We start from the raw sequence: 17,384 nt of genomic DNA, 5'->3' as shown, positions 1-17,384 counted from the left end.
CGTGATTTTTCAGAAATCATGCTAATATGCAGATTTGCTGATTTGTGTGTTAGAATATACTTATAGTATTTATCAATAAATATTAAATTAATTTTTACATTAACATTTTTAGTTTTAATAAACATTAAATTAACTTTTATGTATTTTGTTTAATTTCTAGTAATTATTATTTTTACTATTTTTATTTAAATTTGTGTTTAATTTCTAGTAATAATGTGTTTTTTCATTTTTATTGTTTTTTTAATTATAACTTTTTTTATTTTATTTGTGTTTAATATAGTAATTATCCTATGTTATTTTTAAATATAACTAATTTTCATTTATTTTTATTTCACTTATAGTTTGTCAATTTTATGTTGAATAATTTCTAATTTTATTTTAATTTGTGTTTAATATTTAGTAATTATGTTGTGTGCTTTTGTTGTTTTTCTTATTTTTAAAAATAACTTTTTGTTTAATTTTTTATTTCACTTGTAGTTTTATTTAAATTTTTATTATACATTTATTTCAGTTAGTTTCTGATTTTAATTGAGTTATTATCTGATATTTGATGATAGTTAACAATAATAACTCTGGTATTAGTAATAGTAGTAGTATTATTGGTATTACTACAGTTTTCTAACAATAGTGCATCATTTTGAAGCAGCATTTTACTTATTTCATATTGTTCGTATTTGTGTAGGTTCGTCTTCTATAGTGTTCTGATAGTTGGCGTTGTGATTGGTTCTTGCAGCTGTCAGTCACAGTACTGTCCACTCTCCACCAGTGTCTCTGCTGAAGGGAGGGTCGTTCATCTCTCCTGTAATATATGAGTTTGTGTTCAGTCGAGGAGGTGAGAAACATTCTTTAACTAACTTTGGCCCAGTTTTTCAGTGGCTTAACTAAGTGTGATGTCATCATTCTCCTCCTGAAGATTATTGTCACCCTTGTTACCTATAAAGATTTGACTAGCTCTTATTCATTCACGGAGCTGAGTGAAGGTCCTTAAAATTCCAGCACACTCTCTTTTTGGTCCCATGGAAATGGCTGGCCATTTTGATGCATGTTGTCATGGTGATGGAGGCGGGGAGGAGCAGTTATGGCCTGAAGGAAGAGTTCAGCTGGGATGCTTTTGTGTGTGTGTCAATGTAGTGTCATTTTAACACGTATAAGAGCACAAAATGGTCAAACTATAGGCTTAGAAAAAGTACTGTGCTATTATGATCAAAATATACCACTACTATGATGACATCATGATAATACAGCTGCATTATTCTTTGAAGTACCTGACAGTTCCATGATATGAATGTGATTATCATGTGCCATTCATATATCATGGTACTTGAATAGTACTGAGGTACTTCAGAAAATAACATGATATTACCATCATTGTGGAATCTACCACAGTGTTTCTTTTTTTTTTTTCAGGGTATATGCTATGTAAGCACCAAGGTACTTTTTTCTATAAATATTATGTTCTCTAGTGTTTTGTGTGCACCGTTTTTACCCAATACACAATTTCTGTTTGTTTGTATTTTTTATTGTGATTATATAAAAAAAATTCTGTGGTATTACCATTTGATATTATCACTGAACCGTGGTACTGTCATAATCAGCAAGCATTAGCAATAGCATATAATGTTTAACAGATTACATTCAGATTAGCGATTGCATTCACTTATGAATATTTATGACATGTAACTAGAATGATATTTTGCAAATGTAATAATCTTAAAATTAATACTCATAATAACATGTAAACATTGCAATTATCATGTAATAATAATATGTTATTATTATTATTATATAATGTGCAACAAATGACTAGTGCATTCAAATGCATGTAATATATTTTGATATACATACATTTATAACAAATAATTTAAATAATCTAATTATATTATATAATACAATATTTAAAAAGAAAAGATTACATAGCATTTATTGCAACTATCATATTTTAATATAAAAAGTAATATATTAAACATGATTATGTAATGTGCAACAAATCACTAAATAGTTACAAAACTTAATATATTTTCATATTCATAACTGTATACACTGAACCATTATACTATCATAATATTTTTTATTTTTTGTTAGTGTAGGTAACAGTTTTTAATTACTCTAAATAGTTAACAAACATTAGCAAGAAATCTTTACCTGATAAGGAGTTTTTAAAATATATTAAATTTCATGATTTTTATAACTATTTGAACGCATTAGTGAACTGGTGCACATTATATAAAAATCAGAAAATATTTAAAGTCTAAACATAATGTGCGATTAGTGTTAATGTGTTTATTTGTCTGTTTTTATGCATTTTGTTCTTTGACATTCGGACACGATCAGGATACATTCGAGGAGGTGTGTGTTATGTAATACAAACCCACATAAAGCTGTAATTTCTGTGGCATTAGCGTCACCAAATTAATTGCAAAAATAATGACTGTGTTCAAACTGGATTTCCAAACGGTGCTTGAGCCAGTGTGGATGTGTGGCACTGGAATTCAGTATTTTACGTATTTTAACACTGTAAGGATGACATAATATAGAGATCATAGTGAAACAGGGTTTAATGTGGCCTCTCGATGCCGAATAGGAGGAAGGTTATCGTGACGTGATGTCGTTGTGTTTGTGTGTGTGCAAGTTCATTCCTCCACTGAGTCATTCCATTCCATTAAGATCGTTTCCAGCGCTTTAGTCACCCGTTCAACACCTAGTCATCAGCCCAAATAGCAGGCTGACAGTAGTGGGGCTAAATCTGGTGTCTGAGCCCAGAACACATCAGAATGATGCGTCTGCTGCCGGGCCCCCTCCAGACCAGGAAGTGACCGGGAAAGCAGATTTGCAGGTTTTTCAGGAAGCTGCTGTCAGAGGTGAAGTTTGTAATTCTTTATGCGAAAATACTTGCTTTTATCCCAGTTAAGTGCAGAGAAAAACTCTAAGTAAGCCATTTTTAAGTGGACTTCCTAAAACTTTAGTTGTGCTCTGTGGGTTTGAGATGTCCAGCGTGTCGTTTACTTCTGGCTCAGCCAATGAGGTGGGTTTGTGGGCGGGACTTCCTGTTTGGCTGGACAATGGAAGATGGAAGGCAGAATGGGCGGGAGGGAACTGATCTGGAAATGATAGCGTTTGGATCTGCTGGCAGAGAAATGAGATACTTAAAGTCAACATGAACCCACTTTCTGTCATATTATGACATTTTCCATATTATGAAAATTATAAGTGATACAGGATCTTCAACAAGCTAAAACTTAAAGACTTGTTATCCAGACGGAATCGATTGAGTGGCAAACAGTGTTACTTTAATGTTGTTTATATAGTATTTATGAATGTTAATATGAATTAGCTTTTATTTTTATTTTAGGTTAAGTTTTAGTAATTTTATGTGCTTTTGTCATTTTTATTAGTTTTTTTTCTAATTTATTTCTTTTTAGTACTTTAACTTAAACTTAGTTTATTTTAATTAGTTGCCAAGGCAGCAGTTCTAAGTTAGCTTTAATTTAATTTTATTTCAGTTTTAGTTTTAGTCATTTTAGTATACCAACTTAAACTTATTTTATTTCAATGAGTTGCTAAGGCAACATTTCTAAGTTCCATCTAATATTTTATTATTTTATGTTATTTTCAGTTTTAGTAATTTTAGTACTTCAATTAGTTGCCAACGTATTTGTAAGATTTTAAAGTTCCATCTAATATATTTAGTTTCTTTTTCTGCCTTTAATTTTATTTTTTATTGTTATTTTTATTTCATCAGTTTTACTTTTAGTAATGTTGGTATGCTAACTTAAACTTATTTTTATCAAGACTTTAAGTATTAACATTTCCAAGATCCATCTAATATTTTAATTTAATTTTATTTAAGCTTTATTTTAATTTAAAAACTTGTTTTTTATTAGTTTTAGTTAACAGTAACAACACTGATAATGAAAAGGAGAAAATAATTTTGATTTAAAGTCAAAAAAAGTTTTACATTTTATTATAATTGTTTTTTTTTTGTATATTTAAAATAATGTTCTTTGTTCAATAATTTACAGTAAGATAAGGATCAAGTGATAAATGAGTGCAATTTTTCTGTGACACTGACTAATGCATCATGGCAAAAACAAACCACAACATAATGCAGCTGTAGTTAGAAACTGAATTGTTTATGATGTGTTTATGTGTAGATAAAAGCATTATAAACCCTACATATATCTCTGGCTCTTCACTTTATTTGAGTATAAAGGCGTTCACAACTCATTACGAACCCTCATTAAACTTCAGTCAGTATTAATTGTTTATCTGCATCCCGGCGGATCTTGCACTCATTCTTTGATTCGTTCTTCGCTCTTGTCCCTCGGGGAGCGTCTTACCTTACATAACATCACTGTACTGCACTACAGCGCTCCACACCTCCCGTGTGTTCCCTCCACATGATCACTTTCTCACAGGGACCCCCAGCTTTGGACCTGGACTGCAGTGCAGCTTGGAAAATTACATAACCTTGCGTGAGCTAATTAGCATTATTGTGATGTGCTCAGGAGTCACTTCTGCAGATGATGGAGGTGCAGATGACTCTGTGAGTTCCTACACATTTTCCTTCCTAAACTTGCACTGCACACAAACTTATTTTATAATTCCTTGTAATAACGGAACGATTTGTTGTTGTATGTCAAGGAGCAATGTCAATATTCAATATTAGCACCATATAATTGGGAGAAATATGATGGCAGCTATGTGGAAGCACACATTATACAGACAAAATCAAGATTTAATGATGCTAGACTTGATTTATGAACTGAGCTAATAGGTTCAGCAGTCCGCTGTGAGAGAAGACAGACTGCCCCCTGCTGGTGTGTATGTTTATGGACACAACTTGCTGGAAGGTAATGTTGCATTTATGATTAATGATTTAGAATCTGTTTATGATTAGATTGGCTTTACGTGCCTTTTTATGTAAAAGCATACAGGTTGCAAGAAAAACTTAACAAATAGTCACATTATTTTTGGACTAGTAGTTGCACACTGAAAAGCTAATCAGAAATGCTGACATGCTAAGAGGCCTGGTGATTTAGCTAAACATATTTTTTAATCTTTTTGGTGGTAATTTTCTTTGAAATTGATTAAATTGGTGTTTCCTTTTTGCAGCAAAATATCAATGCATAATATTTTACTGCAATATTTGCACTATACCATTTAATGGTTTATATTTTTGTATTTATTCATGCATTTATTTATTTATTTTTGTCGGAAGAAATTAGTATGATCTTAAATACATTCTGCTATTTTGAACTTTCTATTCATCAAAGAATCCTGAAAAATATTTTGCCATGGTGCCAAAAAATTCATCAGCACACCTGTTTTTAACACATTGATAATAATGAGAAATGTTTCTTGAGCAGCAAATCAGCATATAAGAATGATTTCTGAAGGATCATATGACACTGAAGACTGGAGTAATGATGCTGAAAATTCAGCTTTGATCACAGGAATAAAATACATTTTACAATATATTCAAATAGAAAACAGTTATTTTAAATTGTAATAATTTTTCACAACAGTGTCTTAGTAAGAAAGACGAGAGATTGGCATGCAGCTTGTGTCACTGTCTTGCAGTATTAAAAGTGTTAAAAGGAAAAAGGAAAGAGAGGCCTAATTGTGTGACCGTAATCAGTTTTTCTGTTTTAATTAGACTTGTAGGCCAATTTCCAAAGGGTTCTCAGTAATAAAGGTGCGCCCCGAGGGTGAAAAAAAGCATTCGGAAACCCACTTTCTGATGGTCTGCATAATTAAATCGGTACAAATGGAAGGCATATCTAATGCTCTGTGTTCGCTTCACCACGTCGCAAGGGCAAAATGTGGTTTTTCTGTCATCCATCAGTATTTGTATCCATTTAGCCTCGCAGACGGTACTGCCGATGGTGCGGTGGTTTTTAATGAAAACATAATGAGATGTTGAGTCGATATGATCTTTATGTGCTCTCATTTCTATGGGACCTCGTTAATTAAATGCATTTCATTAGATGGGAATAGTTTGCGAATGTTTGTGTAGTTTCGGCTGAAAATGTTTTTTTTTTGTTGAGCAACCCTGTGCATTTCTGTAATAGTTTCATGAAGTGGAGAGTGGATTGATGTTTTTGTCACACTTGAGATTTTTGCATTTATGATGTTTGCTCAATCTGATTTTTAAGACAAGTGGAATGTTTCATCACAGACGGCCTTGTTGTGGTTGGACTTGAAATATCAGTGGGGCGTCTTGCGTCAGAGCATTGCACAGATACCGCGATGAGTTCAACTAGTTTTGAAAGGGCCAGCCGTGCTTTACACCAAAACAGAGTTGGACATGATAGCGTTTCTGTGTGTGCGTTCGCATCAGAATGGAGGGATGGATAATGCACCAATGACTTCCTGTTGATTAAGGATTAGACTAATCCTACTTCAGGCTCAGGTAAGCCAGGGAGGCCGTGGTTGCCGCCTCCTCCTCATGAGGGATTACAGAGGTTGGACATGTTTCCGGTCTGCCACCTCCTCCTTCTCACCGAGACATTTTTGATATTTGACAAAGCCAAGCACTTGAAATGAGCATGACGTTAGTCAGTTTGTCAAAAACAGGGCTAGGATTTTGCCGTCTCGCTTAAAGAGCATGCTTAAATAGAATATGATTTGGACCCTGAACTTGGTTTTGTAGTTTGGTCTTGGAGTGATAATGTCATTTGTTAAAGGATATTCCTGTAGTTTGGAGAAGTCGTCATAATGATGTGTTTTGGAGGAAGAAGACGGCCGAGAGACAACCATCTGCAGTGGGGCGAAGGGGACTGTTTGATCTCAGTGGAGGTTATGGGGGTGACGAATCCTTACGCGGTAGACACAGGTAATAAATCCTTCTTCAAAGGAGAGTAATCCGTTTCATGTGTACAGTTGTTAGTTCCTGTCTGATCAACACAGGTACTGATTCATGCTCAGTTTTTTGGCTTTTGTAGTGTTTGATTCAATGCTGTCATTTGGTCATTAAAAACCTGAACTGTTCAATTAAATACGAGAATTGAGGTCATCTTTGGTCCGGTGTATTTTATTTTTGGAGGGCATTGAAAAGGAAAAAATGTGAATACCAAATATCCATGTCTGTTTACTAGAGTCTTTTTGGGAAAACAGTATTTATACTGAACTTTGTAGACATTTGAACTTGTTGCTTTGATGTTAGATGTATTTGAAGTGCTGTGGAAGCTGTAAAAGTAAAGGCATTTCAGGTATGATATGTTACATGTGATTATTTTTGTAGTGAATGAACAGTGAGTCATCAGGGACATACATATGATGTTTTGGCTGTTGCGTTGTGTTTTAAATAATTATAGCATGGGGTATAATTTTAGTTGTGGTTTTAAAAAGAGCTTGTAGGATCTAAATGGATATGTTTGGTAGGCTAAATATAGCGTTAAATTGAAACCGTAAGCCATTATGTTCCCAAATATGTCCAAGTAATTGAATTTATTAGGTTATACAAATTGGAAATTGATCAAAGATCTAAATCTGAGTGGGTGTGAGATACCAGTGGACTATGGCCAAGAAACTTGTAGAAATGTTTTTCTTACCGAAAAGACGACTTATAGAAAAATGTAATTCTTAGGAAGGAGATCAGAGCACAGATCGTCTGGATCTGTTGACTGATTTTCTCAAACTCATGACATCAGTACACCGGAAGTTAAAGATGGGAAAAAAGAAAGGAAAGAAAGAAAAAAATAATACAAGGAGGGGAAGAAGAAAATAGGAAGATAAGGAAAGAACAAGAGAAAGAAACCGAAAGAATGGAGGAAAGGAAAGAAGTAAAGAGGGAAAGAACGAAGGAAGTAAAAGTGGGGAAGTAGCTATAAAGAGCGAAAGAAAGAAGGAAAAGGGAAAGAGTGCTGCTGTATAGTTTGGCATCTTTTTACAAATCTGTTTGATTAAAGTTGTGGCTGATGTTTTTATGAATGAAGTAATATATAAACTGTTCTCAGACAAAATTGCTGCCTTTGATTTTGTATTTTTGTCTGTCAGATGACAGATGTAAGGTTACCATAGACCAACTGAAATATTTCCTCTCACAAATTCCATTACACCGCAGATATCTTTGTTTAAACATTGTCAAGTGAGTCTCAGTCTAATAGTTTTTCTCTATGGCAGTGTAGTAGTATTGAACTGGTGGGGTATTTTTCATTGGAACCACTTGTGGGTGCTCTTTACAAGCACAAAAAATGCTCCCTTGTTTTCCTAATCCAGATGGTTTTTAGGCCAGTCAGATTCTCCATATTAGGAACAGACATTCATGTTGTACTGAATCCTAGCAAGCCATCCTAATAGCAAAGCTAAACTATTGGATATGGGGTAGATGCTTTGAACTCTTCTGTATGTATTTTCATAGTGAAGACAGCTTCTGCATGCACATTTAGTTCCACTGGCTCGAGGGAAATCATTTCATTTTCATTGCACATTAACTTTCTTTCTTATAATACTTAAAGACTCAGCTGTTCAGCCCCCATAGGTGATGTGAAAATTTTTACATGCAATTCTTTTAGCATATGCAAAACTTGCATGAGAAAACTGGGGAATTGTTTGGCATTTCATCCTGCCTTCATGAAATGAGCTCCCCAGTTTTGTTTGCCAATTTCTGTCATGTTCATTTGGATGAGGAAATGCAGTTGCGAGGGAGGGTTGTTTAGGAAGGGAGGGTAGGAACAAGGGAGCCAAAGAGAGAATGACCGAGGCAGGCTCTGGGAAAGTGAAGCTCTACAAAATGCCCTTTAATTTGGATGCTTTTTTAGGATGGTGCAAATGTTGGTAACCGTGCAGAAGATACTCGCCGCTCCAAGCATCAGGCAACCTCCGTTTTAATCTTCAGTCACAGCAGTAACTCCCACAGGGATTTCTCTACAGGTGCCTTGGCAATGGCTCCCCTTTAAGGAGACAAAAGATTCTGCTCCCTGTTTTACTGCTATCTTTGGGACATGTGGGAACAGCTTGAAGTTCAAACAGACCCCTCTCGCTCATGCCAAGGACCGGAACATTAAGGAATTTGCCTACACTGTGCTTATTTCTCCCCATAATCCCCTGCAAGGTAAAAGTTGCAGTGAGGTCATGCTGGGGCTTGTTTGAAGTTTTTTTTTTTCCCCCTCAACTCCGTCTCCATCTCTCACAAGTCAAAGGTGAGGGATTATGCTTGCTTTTGGAATGTGGCCTGGAGGTGAAAGACTCCGAGAGCGACTGTGTTAGAGAGAGAGTGCTAAAGTTGCAGAGAACAAGCTTGTGGAAGTGTGTCCATGATATTAAACTTGATTTTTAAAGGGAGAATCACATCTCTTCGCCAAGACAAAATTGGTAAAAATCTGTACAAAGTTGCTGTTTTCCAGAATGGGACTCCAGGAGGAGGTACAGACTCTGACGCCTTCAGGAGGGGCTGAGAGAAGAGGAGAGGCTGAGCTAGGAGTTGTAAAGAACAACGTGGGAGAGGAGGAGGAGGACGGCAAAAGACAAGAGGCGGATCAGAGGGAGGAACGTCGAGAAAGCCCGGGGCAGAGGAGGAGTGCAGTTGGAAAGCCCAACAAGCTTTACCTGAGCAGCACAGGTAATGGGGGGTGGAGGAAAGGGGAAGTACTAGGAATGAGGACGGACCGGTTACCTAATTTCTTCCAGGACAGCTGTGTGCAACAAGCGTCTGTGGAAGACTTCGACTTGGCTGGGGAAGAAAAAGCATGGACCGAAGCAGATGTTGGCCACATTCCCATTAAGGAACTAAGTTGTAGTGCTGTTTTTCTGGAAAATGCAACAGAACCTCATGTGGCGGTCTTGCGAAGGCCTGCACATGGGCTTCGGCTCCTGGGCAGTAGAAGAGCCGTGAGCATGTTCGTCCTCCCAGATGATAACAGGAGACACCAAAACACAGCGATCAACCACCAAGACAGCTCTACAAAACCTCACAGTGATTGTATGTTGGCAGCTACCAACTCGAACAACAATCTTCTGCCTACATCGACCCTAAATAAGCAAGGTTGCCCAGATGTGGTCCAGCGGTGTAGGACAAGACGTGCCGAGCTGCGTGCAATAGACGGTCTAAAACCAGACATGCCGCCTTCTGTCAGCCTGTTTCCTCATCCACTAGAAGAATCGCCAATATGTCGGACTTTGAAAAGCAATAACAAACCGCGGCCCGTTAGCATGACTGTTCTTGAGCTTAATAAAGAGCGTATTGGATCCCGGGATAAGCTCGCAAACGACACTTCTACTTGCACTGGCAGTTTGCCTCGTCCGGGCTTCCGATGGAGATGGTTTGGTCGACAGGCAACTGGAAAGGAAGTGGTGGCGAAACAAACTTCCACAAGGTTAAAGGAACCCAAGAAGACAGAAGAACCGAAGACAACATTTGGATCCCTCCGGAGGAGCTTGAGTCTAAGGATGAGGCGGAATCGTAATCAACCCGAGCAGGAGAAAAGAACTGAACGGAGACGCACTTCAAGTATCGGAGAACAATCTATACAAACCACTCGCCCATTTTCCTACCTTACTGGCAGGATGTTAACGCCAGCTCATGAGCAAGATGAGGATCAAGGGGTCACACAGTACATACAGTACCAAACTCGGGGCAAGGTGGCCGTCTTGGAGATCCCTCTCAAACCTGCCAAACTAACAAAGCCCACCAAACATTTGCAACCAGAGACTAGTTTTTGGCAGCTAATCGCTAGTCGTTTTAAGAGGAAAGACCCGTTGTTCAGCAACAAATCTGAGCTGTGCACTGAAAGCCAAGCAGTTCGCAGCTACCCCCCTGTGAGAAATAAAAAGCCAGATTCTGTTGCTATAGAGACTCTAACTGGCATTGGTTTCTGCAAAGGTCATGGTAAGTTGTGTAAAATGCATAAATATCTTTCCACATCCCCGTCTGACGCAGGGAAAGGTGCTGCTTTTTGTCTGAAGAGTGCCAGGATGTAGCCTTGGAGAGCAGGTCAAATTGATTAAATATTAAAACGATATTGAAGGTCTGGCTTGGGCAGCACCAACAGGCATAATAAGAGGTTAAATGCATTATTCACTCTGAGTGCTTTGGCTCTGTTGGAGTGTGTGTGTGCTTGAGCTGTTAATTAGCTCCAAGAGGAGTTTTCTTCTAGTGTAAGTGTGCACTGCAATTGAATTAGGAAGCAAAAAAGCGTCCATCAAATCTTGTTTAATCATTAACGCTTTCAAGGTAATCAAATAGACTGCAGGAATGAGTCAAGGATAGATGATAGACGAATAAAGAGAGGAAATAATTTAATGACTCTTCTACTATCAGAAGCTTCTACTTTGGAATTCTTTTCCTTTTGGACAATGTTATACGTAACAGTCCTGTTCTCATGGGATTGGAGTTGGGATTTGTTTTTGATTTCACAGCTCTAAAGGTTAAATCGTAACCTGGCATGCAGACAACAACCTCATGATATTTTAAACGTTTTTGTTCCTTGTCTGTTCGACCTTTTGCCTGCAGATTCTGCGTTGTCTCAGAGGTAGTGAAGACAAATAGTGCCATTTCAGAGGTTTACGCTGTGATTTTAAAAAGGGATTAAGTTACGTAGAGTGAGACAAGATGTATACATGCCTAGGCTCTTAACCTTAAGTCACCTCAGATCCTTTGTAATCCTTATTTCGATGATGAAAAGTGTATTAGTTTTGCCTGTGGCATTTTTTTTTAGATGTAAATATTTGTAATAAGTATGTGTGCACTGTGCAGCATTACATAAGGTTAAAACAAATTCCTTTTTTATGATGTTTTGTCTTTAAGCAGTGAAGTCTCACTTGCAAACGCAGTGCGAAATCTTTAGCTGTTGAAGATGCCAGGTTGCAATATATAATTTGAATGAAACGTCTGCAAACACAAGATGACTGAAATGTCAGCGGAGAGATGCTAGCACATCTGCTATTGAAATAGAGCTGTCCTTATGTTTGAGTGAGGAGGACATGTTTCAGGATGGAAGATGATGTTATTGGCAGCACACCTTGAAGTTTTACCAGAATGTTAAAATGAAGGAATGGAAAGCTGCATAGAGGAGGGAAGATGTATTTTCTGTCTATCTGTCTGTACCTCTAACTGTCTGTCTGTCTGTCTGTCTGTCTGTCTGTCTGTTTTTCTGTCTGTCTGTCTGTCTGTCTGTCTGTCTCTCTGTCTATCTAAGAATACAAATGTAAAATGTTTGGTTGCACTCTTGCACTCCATTAGTAACGGTAATACGTTTTGAGAGTGTTATTCAGATTTGTTGATTCATATTTCATTGGGCTGATTTATCAACATTTCATATTCAAAGAGGGTTGGAGTTACTGATGCTGAGATTTTCCATAAATATCCATAATTTCAAAAACATTTTTTAGTCTTTCATGACACTTCAGGTTGTGCATATTTATTTCGTTCTCATAATAAAGGAGGAGCTTTCAATCCCTTAATTTGCATTCAATATTAATATGCAGAGACTAATTTTATAAAAAAAAATAGATTATGTGTGGTCTTTTTGTAAATTGTGATCTTTTTGGCACATAATAATTTGCTTTAACTTGAATGATTTGATCAGCTACAAAGGGAGTGTTAGATATGGTTGTTCTTAATTTTTGTTTCGTGTTATGTTTTATTTTAATGGACAGTATTTGGGCAGAAGCAGTGAAACTGCCACTTTAAAGTGATCCAACTAGAAATCGTCCATCATCCAATCAATGGACTTGTGAGATTGTAACAATCTACTCACATCACCTACTCAAGTACATCTTGGAAAGCTCGCTTTAGCACAACAAGCTCACACAAATGACTTACAGGGCTTGTTTTTAGCCAGTACAATTAGTCATTCGTCAAATGGAGATATTAAATAAAGGGAGGTTTACACCCTTGGCATCTGCTTGAGTTTATTTTAATAGGTTTAAACTATCTTCCCCAAGCTCCCCAACTTTTTTTTTTTTTTTTACGAAAGTTGACTGACAGCCTGAATGTTAGGTGTGTTTGCTGAACTTGAGAGCTTTTTGGACCAAAGCTTATGTCTGCGGATTGCACGTACCTGTCGCAACATGCCCTGGTAGTTTGACAAGCAGGTCGGTCCTTGATCTTGACTGTTTTCTGTAACTGTGAGTTCTTTGTGTTTTAGGCCCGGAAGGCTTTACCTTCTACCCTCACCTGCATACAAAGTGCCAGACTCTCCTTACAGGTTTGCTCTGATGGAATTCGGATGACTTTTTGGCCTTGGGGCCCTGATGGCTGGGTTTCAATGGTAGGGTAAGAAAATGGTGTGAGGGCACTTCAAAGGGTGCATAGCTAGAAAAAAGCATCATAGAAAGCTTGAAAGCTTGTTATACAGGCACAGAGGATTTCCTTTCTGATTTAAGAGTGCAAAAGAACCATAAACACCTTGAGACATGCATTCTAACCATTAATTTACCCAAAATGCTCTGCATTTTTCAAAGGAGGCTTTAAAATGCCTATTGATTTCCATGCATCTCTGTATGTCTCCAACTGGACCTGAAATTGCATTCAGCACTATTTCTAAACGCTCTCCCATGTGATTTGCAATGACCTTGCCCTCTCTTACAACTCTGAGTCACATTTTCTTCAGCTTGGTAACAGTAAAGTTTGCCTCAGCTCCCATATGACACGAAAAGCGCTTTGTTTGCAGATCACTCTACATGAGAAAAAGCACCAAACTGAAGTGCAACATCAGTTTGATGCCTTTTTACCGCAATAGGGTTTAATTTCAGTGACATTCACATCTGTCGCTCCAAAATACCGCAGTGTTTACTTGATACGTGAGTTGAGTTTAGATCACGTGTAGCCAGTTTTTAGCTGACATCTGAAGTTGAATTACTTTGATTTGTTTTGACTTGAAACATCTTTGGGAAAAGAATGGTTGTCATGCTCGGATGTGTTTGCCTGTTGGCGTATGTCCACTTTTCCATGGATCTGTGTGTGAGAGCGAGGATGGAGGTTGGAAACGCCTGGTTTCATCAGGGCATGTTGCTGAGCGCAGCAGGAAGAATCTCATCTGAGTCACTTCAGCAGTTTGTTGAGTGCGAAGGGAGGGTGAGACATCAAGTTTAAATGAAGGACGGAGAAAACACCTCTTGACTTGCGGTGCGTTACGCTTGGCACACCATGTTCTCACCATCACACAAGAACTGAATGAGTCTCTTTTTGGTATGCGTGGAAATATTCGCTCGCAAATGGGTTCGTTTCTTGGTGTGTGTTTCTCAGCCCCTTGAATCCACAAAGGGTTTTTTTCTTCTCTTCCCCGACGCTTTGAATAGTAATTTTGATTAGATTGGACAAGAGCAGCGGAGTGAAAAATGAACCGAACAATGCAGTGCCACAAACCTCTGTGGTGCTTTAAACAAGGCTGCCCATGTGGCGCTGTGATGATGTAATCGCTGCACAACAGATAGTGTGTGTGTGGCATGGAAATGGGCAGGATTTTGCTGGGCCAATGAGGCTTGTGTTTTCACTGTCATGTTTTTTCATGATTTTTTGATTATTGTTAATGATTTCATGAATAATATTCCTGGTTGATGGGCGTAAGGATTGTTATATGTGTATAAGCAATAACGTATAGTGTCAGTGAATGACATCATCACATGCTAAAGTTTTCTGTCTGTTTCTTTCCAGATTCCTTCGTTAACAGTCAGGAATGGACATTAAGTCGATCAGTACCAGAGCTCAAAGTGGTGAGTGATCTTCCCACCCTTTGCCTTGTCATTTTATCTCTTAACTTTATTTGGAACAGTAAATCCTGTCGAGGACTGAATATGTTCAGCAAGCTGTGAGATGTCAGTCTCTCTCTGTAATGATATTTCTGCTCGTGTCACTCTTGAGTTATTCTGCTGACATTCCCTCAGAATAGCCTCCAGAGTTCACTGATGCTTCATACAGAATATCACTGTAAAAAAAATGTGACTAGAATAACTCAATGTATGCTATGTGTATATGGATCATTTAGTAGTACAAAAATATACATACAATTATGCAGATCATAGTTTTACTAGTATCAGTATCAGCTTCATGGAAGAATAATCCAACTCCAGAGTCATAATTATCCAATTTAAAAAACACCCTCATTCTAACATCTTATTATGAGGCAACGCGATGAAACTATATCCTCATGAAACTTTTACATCCAGTATTCTCCTAATGAAGGTTCTGTCCCCCTCTTTGTTCTTGAGGCCTGCGGCGAGTAACTAACTGCTCGTCTGGGCCTTTATTATTGAGGAGGATTGTTACTGTTTCAACCTTGTTAACAGTACACACCACCCTTCGATGAACCCGAACGCTGTTTAAATGATGACGAAGGAGGATGTTTGGTGTTTTGGGAAAAGAAAGGACAGAGTTTTTCCATTTCCATGACGAAAGCAGTATTCGGTACTCTTTTGAAGCTCAAGTTGGTCCTAGTGATGCACGATGTATATGGTCAATGGCTGATGTTAGCATTTATTTAATGCAATTATATTTTGATTTGATAATAATAATAATATACATATATAATATATTAAAAAATTATATAATAAAAATTTTTTATTAATTTTTTTTCCATTTAATTTAGTTTAACTGGTCCTGTGTATTTAGCCATAATTAATGTAAACATTGTGTTAATAAATAATTTATTAAAAATTAGTATTATTTGCTATTACAATAATAATTTGTAGTATATAATTCTTAAATAATTATATAATTATTTAATTTATATATTATTATTATATTTGTAATAATTGTTTATTTATTGTATATATGTATAAATGTGTAAAAATTAAGTTGATTTAATTATTGCCATTATATTGTTATCAAATAATATAAAAGATGCAATTTTTATGGACATTTACACTTTTTAATTTAATTTAATTGGTCTGGTGTATTTCAGAATATATAATAAACATTATAGTAATAGTAAATAATATATTATGTTATATTATATAGTAAAGATTCCATTAGCATATTAAAATATTTTATCTGCTATAATAATAATAATAATAGTAATTAAATAGTATAATATTATTTTAATTATATATTATATTATTTATTACATATAATTAATTATTACAGCCATTTTTCATTACTATTAATCATTATATTACAAAATGTTTTACAAAAATGTTATATAACAGAATACCTTATGATTTAAATGTTAGTTCTGCATATTGGTTAGAAAGACTTTATTTTCACATTTTCTATGCTGAATTTTGGGGGACATTTTTGGAATTCTGTGAAAAGGAATTTAAATACTGAAAATGTGTTCATCAGAGCAGTTTGTCTTGTTAGCTGAAAGCATAATCAAGTGAACAAAAAAAAAACAAATATCCTAGCATTGAAAGTGCAGGGGAAAGTGTAAACCTTTGTGAAGTACTGCCATTACTGAATTCTTCAAAGAAAAAAAAAACTTAATCTGTCTTTATCAGCGCTCTCCTAGTCGTTCCTTTTCGATATTTGTCAGAGGAAGTCCTTCATCTCCAGCGTTTGAGGAGAAAGACGGGTAAATCTGTCCTTATTATGTTTATAAAGCTGTCTACCCGCAGCTGTGAGGGGATTAGGTGTGCAGGAACAGCCGCCGTCCCGTGGACTGACAGCCAGAACAGTTACGTCAGGTGTGAGGAAACTCCTGAAAGTTGCTTCCTCCACGCTTGAGGTGTTTGTTTGATGACAGAAGGGATCTCGACTTGTTCGAAGGAAATCCTGGATGCACAACGGATGTTCTCCATCTGTTGGTAGTGAACAGTTGATGAAAGTGATTATTGTCTTGGAGGCAAATGTTCACAAATACAGCTAGAGCACCTTTAAGTTTTATTAGTTCTTTAATATCCTGAAATGTTTCTCACTGATTGTCTTCCAGAGAGTCATTGGTTTTCTCTTCTGTTTGCTTTATGCATCTAAACACTGTCATTTTCTGCTCTATTCTGGCCTGACTCTCATTTGTTTCTGCATGCAGGGCATCGTGGGAAACCTGTCCAGTGGGAAGTCAGCGTTAGTTCACCGGTATCTGACAGGAACATATGTCCAGGAGGAGTCGCCCGAGGGTGAGTGAGCAGTGTGTTTGTCAGGGCCGGTCACCCAACAAGACCTCCTGCCGCGGAGCAGACTTTGCTGGCCATGAATTTGTATCATCTCATATGGTCATTTGTGCGCTTTATTAATTTTTATATGAACTAATTCGTTTGGCAGCTAGAGATGCCCTGCAATGGTTTTAGGTTGACACTGAGGTTAAAAGTCAAATTTTAGACTTCAGTTTTTAATTGCATTAATAGACTACTGTTCAAAGGTTTTGGGTCAGTGAGGTTTTTTTTTTGTTCGTTTTTTTTAAAGAAAATAACACTTTTATTCAGCAAGGATTAAATTGATCAGAAGTGACAGAAAAGACATTTATAATGTTGCAGAAGATTTCCATTTCAAATAAATGCTGTACTTTTAA

At 36.7% G+C, this 17,384-nt stretch overlaps 1 protein-coding gene across 5 annotated transcripts in view; it reads left to right on the top strand.

Annotated features, from left to right (window-relative positions):
- The window catches only part of LOC109088406 (arf-GAP with GTPase, ANK repeat and PH domain-containing protein 3-like), a 148,828-nt gene that overhangs the window by 55,996 nt on the left and 75,448 nt on the right, over positions 1–17,384 (top strand). For 3 of the 5 annotated variants that reach the window (XM_042714644.1, XM_042714646.1, XM_042714647.1), the window contains exons 2-3: positions 14,597–14,655; positions 16,905–16,992. In XM_042714644.1, the coding sequence (XP_042570578.1) occupies positions 14,597–14,655; positions 16,905–16,992 (147 nt within the window). Of the gene's footprint in view, positions 1–6,604; positions 6,836–8,715; positions 10,829–14,596; positions 14,656–16,904; positions 16,993–17,384 lie in introns of those variants that run through there. The other 2 variants (XM_042714645.1, XM_042714643.1) reach the window with 2 other exon arrangements.

The sequence above is a fragment of the Cyprinus carpio genome, chromosome A24, assembly GCF_018340385.1.
Source record: "Cyprinus carpio isolate SPL01 chromosome A24, ASM1834038v1, whole genome shotgun sequence".
Lineage (NCBI taxonomy): Eukaryota > Metazoa > Chordata > Actinopteri > Cypriniformes > Cyprinidae > Cyprinus > Cyprinus carpio.
The sequence above is the reverse complement of the archived record's forward strand: the minus strand, read 5'-3'. Positions and strand labels throughout refer to the sequence as shown.